Below are 13,955 nucleotides of genomic sequence, written 5' to 3' on the forward strand. Positions count from 1 at the left end.
AAAGGTTTACTTACAAGGAGACTTTATTGGGTAACTTACAGCACACAGGCATACCCAATGGTTGGATCAGACAGCTTCTCTGAACCCAGAGCCATGGGGACTAATGGGTTTTATACAATACATGTTAGCCGTGAGGCAGCATAACAGCAGCAAGCACCCCCAGCATTCATTCCCAGCATAGACGAACAGCGCTTGGTTCTCAGCACAGACACCTGTAGCTTTAATGTAGACAAACGCTGCTTCTCAGGCACATCAGTGATAAGACATTCTCCTCATTAGCAAGGAATGTTCTGAGAAGGCTGTTATCGGCCCTTCAAATCATCTTCACATGCTCAGAGGCTTACTAGCAAGGGAATTGCAACAATAATGAACTTAAGCAAGCATTAGTGATCTCTAGGCCCCTCTAACACTGCAGGTGACTTAGCTACGCTCCTGGGGCCAATACACTATGTCACGTGCTATGTGATAAGAACAGGCCCAGAACTGCTTTTTAAAAATAAAGCTTCCAGTACTATGAAGTTGTACGGGCAATTTTGGATTTTAAGTGTTGGAATGCTAGAGTGAACATATTTTGCTGCCTCTTTTACAGCTCAGCCCTCCTCCACTTGCTGTCAGGCGACAAGCAGAATGCTCGTGGCTTGTGACATGTATGACATGAACACCAAATGCCTTCTGGCCAATACAGTTTTGCTTTGCTTTTTTTAAAAGGTGTCTTCTCTGTAGCAGTTGGCAACTTGGTGCCTGTGGGCATCAGTCTGCCCCAGGACACCTATCTTGGCATTCACCAGAATGCCCCTCCCCATTTTTTAAAAAAATTAACAAGTGTGGGTTTAAAGGAGTTCATTGGGTTGGTGCTCAGGCCCTGCCTCTGCTGTGTACTTAAGTCTTTGGGGTAGGTTCTTGTCCATGAAATTGCAGACAAGTTGAATGAATTCTTTTCATCCGTCTTCACTGCAGAAGATCTAGGACAGATATCTGTGCCTGAACTGATGTTTTCAGGAAGGGAGTCTGAGGAACTGACACAAATGGTGGTGACAAAAGATGACATCTTCAACCTTATTGATAAACTGAAAGCAAATAAATCACCATGCCCATACGGTATCCATCCTAGAGTTCTGGGGAGAGCAACCCTATGGCCACTAGACAGTGTCTAGAGGGCCAAGGGATTTTCGGTTTCTGGGAACCGAGCTCAGAGCCAGGGCTCTGAACTCAGTTCCCAGAAACCTCGCTCCCCACTCTCTTGTAGGTGGCATGGTTCTCGCCGGTCTCCACGCTTGGAAATGGAGTGCGGAGAGGATGAAAAGGAGGTGTTCCCAAGGGTGGGGAGGGGAGGAGACTGCGGAAGCCTCTTTATGAGGCTTCCTATGCACCGCTCAGCCTTCCCCCATCCCGCTCCGCTGTCCCCTGCTAGATGTGCAAAATCATGCGTCTAGCCGAAAATGCAGGAGCATGGAGGAGAGGATTCCCTGCATTGGAATGTTCACTTCCAATCGCAGAGCACCCTACATTGGACAGACATCAGCTTTTGTAAACCGCCCAGAGAGCTTCGGCTATGGGGCAGTATAGAAATATAAATAATAATAGTAATAACCTCCCGAGCTCAGAGGCTAACGTCTCTCTCCATAGGACTGCACCCTAAAGAACTCACATATGAAATTGCTGATCTTCTAGCTAAAATATGCAGCGTGTCGCTAAGATCAGCCTCTGTAGCAGCGGACTGGAAGATGACAGTGTAACATCAGTTTTTAAAAACGGATCCAGGGAGATCCAGGAAGTTACAGGCCGGTTAGCTTAACGTCTGTTCCAGGTAAATTGGTTGAAAGTATTATTAAAGATAAAATTAGTAAGCATTTAGAAGGACAAGCCATGGTGAAAAAGAATCCATATGGCTTCCGCAAAGGTAAGTCCTGTCTCACTAACCTTTCAGAGTTCTTTGAGAGTGTCAGTAAACATGTAGACAGGGGTGACCAAGTCAACATTGCTTACCTGGACTTCCAGAAGGCTTTTGACAAAGTCCCTCACCAATGACTCCTGAGCAAACTCAGCAGTCATGAAATAAGAGGAGAGGTCCCCTTATGGAACAGTAACTGGTTAAAAACAAAGCAGAGAGTAGGAATACATGGTGAGATGGCTAGAGCGCCGGTGGCGGAAGTCTCGCTCCAAAGACGATCAGACATGGGCTAGAGCTGTATCTTCAGCCTATCACGTGGCGGTGAAGGCAGCAAAAAAGGAATATGCTGCCTCTATCGTGTCTGCAGAGTGCTGTCCCAGGAGGCTGTTCCAAGTGGTCCGGAGCCTGGTCGGTCCAGTTGCTCCAGAACCACTGGAGCATTCCAAGGCCTGTGAGGCCTTGGCAAGGCACTTTGCGGATGAAATTGATCGGATTAGAAGTGTTATTCCGTGCGCCATGGATACAGTTTTAGCAAGCAAGAGGCGGTCCTTGGCAAACCGGTTTTGTGGGATCGGTTCCAGCTTCTTCCTTCTGACGAAGTGGACAAGGTGCTTTCATCTGTAAGGCCGACCACCTGCTTACTTGATCCTTGCCCATCTTGGCTCATTATGAGCTGCAGAGAAAGGCTGGGTGATGGGATTAGGGTGATGGTGAATGTCTCCCTTGAGGAGGGAGTGATGCCATCAGCCCTCAAGGAGGCCATGATAAGACTGCTTTTTAAAAAGCCCTCCTTGGATCCCCAAGTTTTGAACAACTTTTGCCCAGTTTCGAATCCGCCATTTTGGGGCAAGGTGATTGAGCGGGTGGTGGCGATGCAGTTGAAGGCACACTTGGAAGAAGCCGATTATGTAGATCCATTTCAATCAGGCTTCAGGCCTGGGCATGGGACAGAAACGGCCTTGGTCGCCTTGGTAGATGATATGAGGAGGGCTCTGGATAGGGGCGAATGCTCCTTCCTTGTTCTTGACCTCTCAGCGGCTTTTGATACCGTTGACCACGGTATTCTCCTGGACCGCCTTGGGCATTGGAGACACCATATTACAGTGGTTCCAGTCCTCCTTCTCTGGCAGGTACCAGAGGATAGCACTGGGAGAGGAGGTTTCAGACCCGTGGCTGCTCCCTTGTGTGGTGCCACAAGGTTCCATGCTCTCTCCGGTGCTATTTAACATCTATGTGAAGCTGCTGGGGGTATCATCAGGAGGTTTGGGGTGCGGTGTCATCAATATGCCAATGACACGTAGCTCTCTCTCTCTCTCTCTCGTTTCAATCTTCACCAAGGTTGGCCATAGAATCCCTGTCCAAATGTCTGGAAATGGTGAGTGGCTGGATGGGGAGGAATAAGCTGAACCCTGACAAGACTGGGGTACTTTTGGTGGGAGACAAGAGGAGGTTGGGGGATGTTGACCTGGTGTTGAATGAGGTATGGCTATCCTTGCAAGACCAGGTCCGCAGCCTGAGGGTCATTTTAGACTCCCAGCTGTCCATGGAGGCTCAGGTGTCAGCTGTGAGCCGGACAGCGCTGTACCAACTCCATCTGATACGGCGGCTGCACCCCTACCTTCCTGACCATCTGCTCCCATCGGTAGTACATGCCCTGGTCTCCTCTCGTACTGTAATGCGTTCTATGTGGGGTTACCCTTGAAGACGGTTCGAAAGCTGCAGCTGGGACAGAATGCAGCAGCTCGCCTGATTAAAGGCAGCCGTTGGCATGATCACATCACTCCGGTGCTGAAGGAGTTGCACTGGTTACCAGTTGTTTTCCGGGCCAAATTAAAGGTGTTGGTTTTGACCTTAAAAACCCCACATGGTTCCGGCCCAGCCTATCTTAAGGAGCACCTCCAGCAACACCGGGCAGGCTGCTCAACAAGATCAGCCTTGGATGGCCTTCTCTCTGTCCCATCAGCCGGGACAGCTAGGCTGGTGAGGATGAGGGAGAGGGCCTTCTCTGTGGTGGCCCCCACTCTGTGGAACTCCCCCCTAGGGAACTCCGCCATGCCCCCTCTTTAATGAGCTTCTGCCACGCATTAAAAACGTGGTTGTTCAGGCAGGTATTTGGGGTGGGTTAGGGTATTTTTAGAAATACAATGTTTTAATGTAGAATTGTACTGTTTTAAAACTTTGTATCGCTGTACATCGCCCAGAGTGGCCGGGTGACTGGTCAGATGGGCGATTAAGAAATTTAATAATTTTTTTTAATGGTAATTTCTCTCAGCGGAAGGATGTAAATAGTGGGGTCCCACAGAGATATGTATTGGGACCAGTGCTTTTCAACTTGTTCACAAATGATCTGGGATTGGGAGTGAGCAGTGAAATGGCCAAGTTTGTTCATGACACCAAATTGTTTAGGGTGGTTAAAAGAAAAAGGGATTGTGAGGAGCTCCAAAAGGAACTCTCCAAACTGGGAGAATGGGCATCAACATGGCAAATGCAGTTCAATGTGAGCAAGTGTGGTATAGTGGCAAGAGTGTTGGACTGGGAGCTGGGAGATCCGGGTTCTAGTCCCCACTCGGCCATGGAAGCTCACTGGGTGACTTTGGGCCAGTCACAGACTCTCAGCCCAACCCACCTCACAGGGTTGTTGTTGTGAGGATAAAATGGAGAGGAGGAGGATAATGTAAGCCACCTTGGGTTCCTTGCAAGAGGAAAAAAGGTGGGATATAAATGCAATAATAAATAAATATAAATAAGTGTAAAGTGATGCACGTTGGGGCCAAAAATCCCAACCAAATACAGCTTGATGGGATAGCTGTGACCGACCAGGAAAGAGATTGTGGGGGTGTGGTGGACAGCTCGATGAAAATGTCAACCCAGTGTGCGGCCCCTGAAAAAAGGCAAACTCCATTTAGTCAAACTCCATGTTAGGTAAGGGAACTGAAAATAAAACTGCCAATATAATATTGCCCTTATACAAATCTGTGGTGTGGCCAACTTGGAATACTCTGTACAGTTCTGGTCACCACACCTAAAAAATTAGACTGTAGAGCTGGAAAAAGTGCGGAACAGGGCAACTCAAATGTTCAAGGGGCTAGAGCATCTCCCCTATGAGGAAAGGTTAGAACAGCTGGGATTGTTTAGCCTGGAAAAAAGGAGGGTAAGGGGAGACATGATAGAGGTGTACAAACTTATGTATGATGTGGAGAGGGAGACATTTTTCTCCCTCTAACATAATACTAGAACCTGGGTTCATCCCATGAAGCTGATTGGTGGGAGATTCAGGACAGATAAAAGGAAGGGATTCTTCACACAGCGCAGAGTTAAACTATGGAATTTGCTGTCACAGGATGTAGCGATGGCCACCACTTTGGATGGCTTTAAAAGGGGGTTAGACAAATTCCTGGAGGAGGAGATGATCAATGGCTATGAGTCCTGGCACCTCCGTGCTACCTCCAGTACCAGAGGCAGTCGTCCTGTGCACACCAGTTGCTGGGGGACACGGGCAGGAGGGTGCTGTCGCAGTCCGGTCCTGCTTGTGGGCTTCCGTGGGCAGCTGGCTGGCCTCTGCGTGAGCAGTGCTGGACTAGACAGGCCGTGGCCTGACCCGGCAGGGCTCTTCTCATGTTCGTATTGTGACTAGCCGTACGTATGGCAGCTATGTTGTGGCGGTGCCCAGAGCAGTTTTTCGATGCCAAGGAGACCCCAAAAGGTTGCCTATGTTTGCAACGGAGGGGCAACGTAGCGGGAGGGGTCCGTCCTGGAGGAGGCCCCGGCTTTAATAAAAAGACATTCAAGGAAGGCAGGGCTAGTGAGGGCTGTTGTCCAGAATGGCTTCATGAGACCTCCAGGCTCGGGGGGCCGCGCGTCTGAAGCGCCGACTGCCACCTGTGACTGCCGGGAAGGAGCCGCGCCCTGAGACGGCGCCGCCACTGCGGCAAGCGATTATGGAGGTGCTGGAGGTGCCCCCGTTGGGCCACAGCCTGGCCCCGCCGCCCGAAGGGCGTCTCTGGGGCTCCGGCAAGCGGGCGCTGCGAGTCTGCTCTGGCCGGCCCGAAGAGAGGGGGCGGGTCGCTGCTGTGGCCGGGCTGCCTTGCGCTGCGGGGCGCGGGCCCCGCGGCACCGCTTCCGCAGGCGCGGAGGGGGCCTTGCCGCCGTGCCCGGCGCAGCGCCCGCCAGCGCTCCCTGCCGCCGAGCTCGGGCCGGCCGGCCGCTCCCCGCCCGCCCAGCCGCCCCCTTAGCGCTGACGCGCGCGCAGGGCTCCGCGGGAGCCGCCCCGCCGCGCGCCGAGGCCCTCCTCCGGCGCCGCTGAAGGCGCGCCCGGCCGGCGCAGTCCCGCCCCGGGGCCCTTCGAGGGGCGCTCGGCTTGGGGCGGCGGCGGCGGGCGGGCGGCGCTCCGGGCCCCATCTCCGCCCCGCGCGCGCTGGGGCGGCCTTCCGCGCGGTCTCTCTTCGCCGCCTCCAGGGAGGGACGGACCCAGCGCCGACGAGGAAGCGGCGGCGGCGGCCATGGCGCGGGCGGCTCCCCCGGGCGCGCTGGAGCGCTTGCTTCGTGAGTGCGGGCGGAGCGCTTTCCCAGGAGCGCGCGCCCAGGCGGCGGCGCTTCGGCGGGGAGGGTTCGCGGGCCCCGGCGTCGAGCTCCCGCGGGAGGCTTCCGCGCTCCGAGGCGAGAAGCCGGCGGCTGCGCGCGCAGCGCGTGAGAGCGAGTCCGGCCTGGCCCCGCGCTGCGCCGCAGCGAGTTCTGCCCGGGCCTGGCTCCGCGGGCGCGGCCCCGGACGGAATGCGCGTGCGGGGCCCTGCGGGCGGCCAGGGAGCCGCCTCGGGGTGCGAAGCGCGCAGCGAGGGCTTCTCTCCGCGCACGCCGCCGTGCCAGGCTGCACAGCTGCTTCTGCGCGCCTGAGATGCTGGAGCAGTAACCGAAAAACGAGCGTCGTTTGCCGACCCGGGTGGAGCTCTGGACGTGGGCGCGGGCCCTTCCACACTTTAAACTCGCTGGAGCCCTGGAGTTTGCATCCACGCGAAACACATTTGCTTGAAAATAAGCACTGTTTTGTTGTAGGAAAGGATAAGATATTTAAAGGTAAAGATAGTAAAATGAGTGTCCGTAATAAGCCGCGTAGGCTCACCCCCCCCCCCCCGTTTCTAAAAAGAAGGACGAAAGGCTGCGGCCAGGAGCAGCGTCGGGGCGGCCTGCGCCTTTCTGGCTGGTCGTTTGGACGTCCTGCTCCGGGTTGCGCAACTCTGGATTTCGGCCCCAGGCCCCGCCCTCGCAGCGGGCGGCCTGCCGGGCCCTGCCCGAGGGTGGGGAGCAGGGGAGTCGAAGTGGGGCGGCGTGAGGCAAGCAGGGCCCCTTGCTTGAAGCTGGCCCGCTGCTGTGCCCACGCGCGGGCACCGATCCCCACCACAGCACGTGCACACTTTGGAGATAAAATATCCACTTACAGCAGATCAGCAGAACCTTCTGCACAATCAGCACTTCGACCAACTCCTCATCTAGGCGCCCAGAATGGCATCAGCTGCTGGCCCTTGATTGTTGCCAAGATCTCTCGCAAATGTCTGTGGATATTTTGGATTTCTCTCTGTTTAATAAAGATAGTTTTTTCCCCATAACAATAATAACCCAAGAAAATTATTTAACTTGATTTTCATTTTTGGTACATTGGGCTCTGTCCCCAAATAACTACTGAATTAAATCTTGAGCCTCCTTCCTAACATGGGTTTTAATGTTTCCTAACAGTGTTCTGGCAGCCCAATAACCAGAGAGACATCATATTAATTATTTGTGTACCCCAGTAAAGACTGTTTTGTGGGCAGCCCCACCACATGCAGATATATGTCCTTTTTTGTTTCTTAACAGATAAACAATACCTTACAGATAAGAGCATAAATGTCCATATTGTTTTGTAGTGCCAAAGTTACACTAGATAGAGAGAGTTGCACAAGATACATGGTCAACCTTTTTTGAAGCACATCCTTCACAGCAAGTAGCTGTGTGTGCGTGTGCGCGCATGTACGCGCGGTTTGCTTTTTTGCCTACCCTCTGGGAGCTGGATGATGTCAGGGGGTAGGCTCCTCTCTCTCTCTCCTCTCCAAAGCCCTTCCCCTGGCATCACGGAGGTCCCGTCCCTTTCTCCATGCAGAGAGAGGCACGAAGCCTCTCTTTTTTAGCTATGCCTTTCTCTGCCTAGGGAGAAGAGCCCAGCTTTCAGCCATAGAGAAGAGCAGGTTTCCTCCTAAGTGCTGGAGAGGTGGCCTTTCTCTAGTGCTGGGAGAGGGATGGGGCCTGGCTGGGACTTCCATGGGCCAGATTTGGCCTGCAGGCTGGAGGTTCCCACACCAGCTCTAGCCCACCAGCATTAAACCCTCTCATGGAAATAATAGCTGTCAGAGCAGGTATAGGAGGACTCGAATAGGGCTTATGATGTATGTTCCATATTTTCAAAAGCCTGGCAATAAAGTCACAATGCTGCTGTTCAAACCTCTTCTTTTGTCCCCATGACCACAACAGACTTCAGTTGGATCTTGAAATGAGATTGCTCCAGTTCTCTCAACTATGAAATGCCTTCCTGATGAACCCACTGAGTTAATTTGGAGGAATTCATATTAGGCAACTTAAACTGTCTCCTTTTGGGAGACATAAGCCAAGTGGTGATTCTAGGTTGTTTTCTTAGCGAGACAAAACCCAACATTCAGTTCTTCCATTCCTGGAATTTGCACTATAAGGATAACTCAAGACCACCCATTTTGCTGTCTGAGGTAAAGGAGCAAATGGCGCCCCTGCTTCCCCAGTAGAGAGGCCTAGGATCCAAGGAGATGCATGCTGCGTTGGCTCCTGAGACAGAAAATCCCACAAGTATTTCTTCTCTTCCTTCACTGGAAAAAGACAATAATTATATTTGATACCCCACATCAGCTGCCTGAGGCAGCTACCTCACTCTGCCTCATGGTGGGGCTGCCCCTGTTAGACTCTGAAAACAAAATAGTGTTGGCGTCAAACATTTCCTTCACCAAAGCTGTTCTACAGAAGGACAGATCGTACACCTCAAACAACTAGTTTTGCAATGTTCCTTACTCCTGAGGAACTTACAAGGGCTTTCCTAACATGTGAACATGTTGAACTCACTTATGTTGAACTCAACTTATGCTTCTCTCTCTCTGCTTCACATTTTAAATGTTTACTTCCAGTTTTTGTCTGGTCGACTTTGTACCCTGATATTTTTGTAGAATGTTTTCTTCTATCCAAGCAGGCCTTTATTGAGTCATATGGGTTAGTTAGATGACATGTCATCTGCAATGAAAGAAATTTTAAACTCTTTTTACTCTCAAAGCTTTTATTCCTGCACAATTTCCTGTTGTTATTGCCAGTGATTCTGTAGCTTCTGCTTGTGTCTAGTATCCCTTTTGGATAAACACTAGTAACAGAACACTTTCCCAGCCAACGCTGGCTTCAGGGCCACCTTACTGTGTGAGTGCTTCCCTAATTCAAATATCTTCATGACAGAAAGTGGTACTGTTTTTCTACTCTGTCAAAAAAAAAATCTGGTTTGAGGAAAAAGTCAGATTTTTTTCTTTTGACTTGAACCAATCATATTTAATAATTAGATACCATGTGACATTTTCATAGCAGATACAAAAACCCATCTGATCAACATGAACATGTTTATCTCTAACTCTGTCCATTCAATTTGCCAGTATTGTATAAAGTTTTAAAATCCTGATGGAGAGAAGTTGGCCTGTCTGATGTAGGCAATGGCGGATCTCTCCCCCTCTTTAGATATGACTGTTATCCTGACCTGCTTGAAAGAGTTTAGAATTGCCCCCTAACTAAACAAGCCTTTGCCAGCAGTGCAGCCCTATACATGCCTACTCAGAAGTAAGCCCCATAGTGTTCAATGGGGCTTACTCCCAGGTAATATTATATGATTGCAGCCTAAATGTCATAAATAAATAATATCCCTCTGGTGGTCCATCAGTGAAATATTTTTATTTTTGCTCTAACTATTTAGTAATTCAGTTTCCATCATCTGAATAGATTAATTTTATCTTCCAAAGATATTTTAGCCATTTCTAACTTCCAAATTTTTTGCAATTTTCAGAACCCTCTGTGTTATTAATAAATAATACTATATAAATAATAATAATATAAATAATACTAATACTAATAAAGTGTTATTAACAAGATACACATTTCCTTCAAATTTCCATCTGTGTCATAGCAGATGTTTTCCCATTTTTTCTTTTATTAAGTGAAAGGATTTCTTTTTGTTAACTGCCAAAGATAACAGCCTACGTTGTACTCTTTCCGGTGCCCTTTTTATTTTCCCAGGAATTTTAGTATTCTAGTCTTTTAGCTCTGTTGTTTTAAATTTGTTACTGTACAAATTTAAATAAAACCTAGCAGCAACCTCTGCATTGCTGCTAGGTTTTATTCTAGTTGTAATTTATACTGTAGTTTTAAGCTTTTATATTTTATATTGTTTTTCTGCTGTACTTGTGGTTTTAATTTTTGTGAACTGCCCAGAGAGCTTCAGCTATTGGGCAGTATAGAAATGTAATAAGTAAATAAATAAATGCTGCTGTTGTATACATGGATGCATTTATTATAGTATTAAAATCTCCTCTGAATATTATTTCATCCTCCTCAAAAAAACTCTTATTTTGGTTAAGAACTGCTGCTAAAAGGCTGCTGGGTTTTCAAGTGGACTGTTCACCTTACAATGGTTAATTCCATTGTTCCACAACAAAGACAAAGTTATCATCAGTACCTACTAACAATTCTTTCACTCTTGGCCCTAGTTTATTCCCTAAGTAAAGTGCAGCCTCCTTAGATTTGGTGTCCCTAGGGATATTTAGACTGATTCCTGCATGTAAGAACTGCCACTTCCTGCTTCAATCTTTCTACTTTCCCTGTTAGCAGAAATGTGGTTGGGGGTGCCCTGTCTATGCCTGGTTGCTTTGGGGCTTCCATTGCTGCAGGACCAGTGTGACTCTTCACAATCTTATATTCCTTGACAGACAAGGCTACTGATCCCAGTAACCCTGAGGAAAACTGGGAAAGTATCCAGAGGTTTAGCGATCAAATCAATGCAGATGCCAAAGGGTAAGAAGGCTCTCCCAGGTGGCCATCTGCTGGGCCACTTCTGGCTTGGAGTGTGCATGCATGTGTGCGTGTGTGAGTGCGTGTGTGGGGCAATGCCAAAGGTTTTGGCTGTAGTAGTTCTGTACTAGTAGTAGTTGTGAATAACACCCTTTGCCCACGTTCAGAGTCACACTCTTCTAAGACCATGCATTGCAGATCTGATTCTGAGAGTGTCAAATGGACTCTTCCCACAACATGTGGTCCGATTTTGGCCTGTGGTTCTGTTGTTTGTGGATTGCCCATGTTTCCTTTATCTGGATCAGTCTTTCCTCAGCAATCAGCTTTTTGTGGCTCTTTTCCAGAAGCACAGAAAACTTGTGCTAAAATAAATTTGTTAGTCCTTAAGGTTCCACAAGGCCCTTTGTGGGTTTGGGGGGGGGGGGTTGTATCCCCTGAATGTAGCAAAGGGGCAGGACCTGAACGGCTGGCAAATTTCCTTGACCTGGAATAGATGTCAGACAGACACATCTTTCTGCTTGCTGTGTCCTCTTCCTGCTTGGCATTTAGGGATTGCCCAGCATGTCCATGGGCAAGAGTTTTTGAGGAAGATTTTGCTTCTCGTGGGGCCTGTGCATGTTTCTTTTGTCTTGCTGTTACCTCAGGTCAAACAAGTTCTGCGGATTTTCATACTGGTTCAAAAACATGCACATTTTGGCAAGATGCCAAAGTGCAATATAGATATGCAGCACAAGCACTCAGGAGATCCGGGTTCCAGGCCCCACTGGGCCATGAAGTTCACTGGGTGACTTTGGGCCAGTCACTGACTCTCGGCCTAACCTACCTCACAGGGTGGTTGTGAGGATAAAATGGAGAGGAGGAGGGCCATGTGAGCCACCTTGGGTTCCTTGCAAGAGGGAAAAAGGCAGGATATAAATGTAATAATAAATAAAATACATTTTAAAAGCTGGTCTTCCTCCAGGCCTCAGCTACTTTCCTGTAGAGACTGAGCCCTTTTAGAGGAAAAAGATTTGACAGAGCTCAGCCTTAGAACACGTAAAATTATGCAGTTGGGGGTGAGTGCCTCTGGGCATATGTGGAGCATCTTTCAACTGAGTAACCTCAGCTGTCAGCTGTGTTATACTCTGGGACCCTGAGCAGCAGAAGCTGAGACTCCTGGACTTGGGTGCAGGAGTTTACCTCCCCTCCTCCTTTCCACTGGGCAAACTGCACTCTGTCTCAGCCTCAGTTCCCCAGTGATAAAAGAGGAGTATTGGCCCACGTCCTACGGTCAATGCGAAGGCAAACGTTGGATCGGTTCTAATGTATGTTGCATGGCTTGTCCTGTTTCTCAGCCCCACCACAGCTCTGCGGTTGCTGGAACATAAGATCCAATCGCCACAGGAGGCAGAAGCTCTGCGTGCTCTGACCGTAAGTGAGCGTGCAGGAGCGTGCAGGTCAGCTGCCTCGTGCGTGTGTGTCTGCACAGAGGCGTGTGTCACCTCTTTGGAGGTCAGCCTCCTTGTTTCACTTCTCCTTGAGTGGCCAACGGCACCATGAGAGTCTGGGCAATGACCTCTGCTCCCCCTTCTGTGTCCTTGACTCTGCTCTGGGGGGAGGCGCAGCGCGGGAGGCCTGCTTGTCTGCCCTTGTGGCTGCTTAAGCCCCAGCAGTGCCTGCTTTACACAGCCCCATTTCCACAGGTGTCCCAGTCAACTACATCCTGGCTGAGTCCTTCTTATCCTTCCCCCCCCACCCCATATGCTCACTTGGCCTTGCCTTTCACCCAGGCTCACAGAACCCCTTCCTTGCTTAATCTGAATGGCAGTGAATGGGGTGGGGTGGGGAGTGTAGACTTGGAATACGTTCCCCATGCCTGAGCATGGCTCTGGCACATGGGAAGTCATTAAAAATGCGGGGTGCCGGTGCACGTGTGCAGTATTTTTTCCTTCTCCAGAGACTAACTCTGTCCTCCTAGATCTGGATCAGTGAGAAGAGCACCCAGGTCAGTGAGTGTCGTTCCTAGCCAGCCAGTAGTCCCTGTGCCGCCCCTTCTTTTAGAATAGGGGTGGGCAACTTGTGGCCCTCCAGATGTTTCGGCCTACAACTCCCGTCCTTCCTCACCCTTGGCTATGCTGGCTATGGCTGATGGGAGTTGGTCCAAAACATCTGCAGGGCCACAAGTTTCCCTCCCCTGGTTTGGAAAGTAGCCACCTGTGATGAAGGATTAGACTTGAGGAATGAATGCCTTTCCCTGCCCACCCACATGCTGCCTCTGTTCTCCTTGCCCAGTTCTCCTTGCACTTCTGTTCTTCCTGATGTGGCAGCAGCACTGGCTGGGTGGGACAGCCCCCCCTGCTTCATTCACAGAGAGCCCCTCCCAATGGCCACTGCAAGGCTGCCACCGTGGGATCCAGGCCTCTTATGTGGATTTGCCCACATTCAGGGCATAGCTGTATTTGCATCTTTCCTGCAGGTGCTGGAGATGTGTGTGAATAACTGTGGTGAAAACTTTCATCGTGAAATGGGGAAGTTCCGGTTTTTGAATGGGCTCATCAAAGTCCTCTCTCCCAGGGTATGTGCTCAGCCAAGCTGGGGCGGGGAAGGGATGCTGGAAAGGATGCTTTTGCCAGCAGAGATGAAAATGGGGGATCCCCTCAGAAATTACTTCTATGAGTCAGGAGACAATTAGGTTTTCATTAAAGAAAAAAGGGGGTCTCTACCTCAGGCTGGGAGGGCTGTTCACTTGTTGCTGATATGTGGAAGCTTAATGTGATGGTTCATTGCTGAAGAAATAAAGGCACTCTTCATATGCTCAGTAGCCCTTTCTTCAGTTTCAATTCCTTCACATATTCTGAGGCTGAACCTTGGCACAAATTGAGCCCAGGACAAATGCAGGTATTGTGAGAACTGCAGAAGACTGGATAGCAAGGAAGGGAACCCGCTCAGTCCCCCCCACACACACACCCTTTCTCCTGCTCCTGCAAAGGAGAAAGTT

General features: G+C 49.9%; 1 protein-coding gene across 12 annotated transcripts in view; it reads left to right on the top strand.

Annotated features, from left to right (window-relative positions):
• Positions 1–1,729: 1,729 nt before the first annotated feature.
• GGA2 (golgi associated, gamma adaptin ear containing, ARF binding protein 2) overlaps positions 1,730–13,955 on the top strand; it is a 30,607-nt gene continuing 18,381 nt past the window's right edge. For 7 of the 12 annotated variants that reach the window (XR_014785631.1, XM_084819124.1, XM_084819127.1 and 4 more), the window contains exons 1-4: positions 6,227–6,961; positions 10,897–10,981; positions 12,313–12,388; positions 13,434–13,532. Coding sequence is in view for 11 of the 12 variants with exons in the window: in XM_084819124.1 (XP_084675250.1) it covers positions 6,391–6,961; positions 10,897–10,981; positions 12,313–12,388; positions 13,434–13,532 (831 nt within the window). In the remaining variant the exon portion in view is untranslated. Of the gene's footprint in view, positions 1,808–3,229; positions 3,267–6,226; positions 6,962–10,896; positions 10,982–12,312; positions 12,389–13,433; positions 13,533–13,955 lie in introns of those variants that run through there. The other 5 variants (XM_084819129.1, XM_084819132.1, XM_084819130.1 and 2 more) reach the window with 2 other exon arrangements.

This window comes from Heloderma suspectum, chromosome 12, assembly GCF_057233095.1.
Source record: "Heloderma suspectum isolate Gila_16-S chromosome 12, 16-S_ref, whole genome shotgun sequence".
Taxonomy (NCBI): Eukaryota; Metazoa; Chordata; class Lepidosauria; order Squamata; family Helodermatidae; genus Heloderma; species Heloderma suspectum.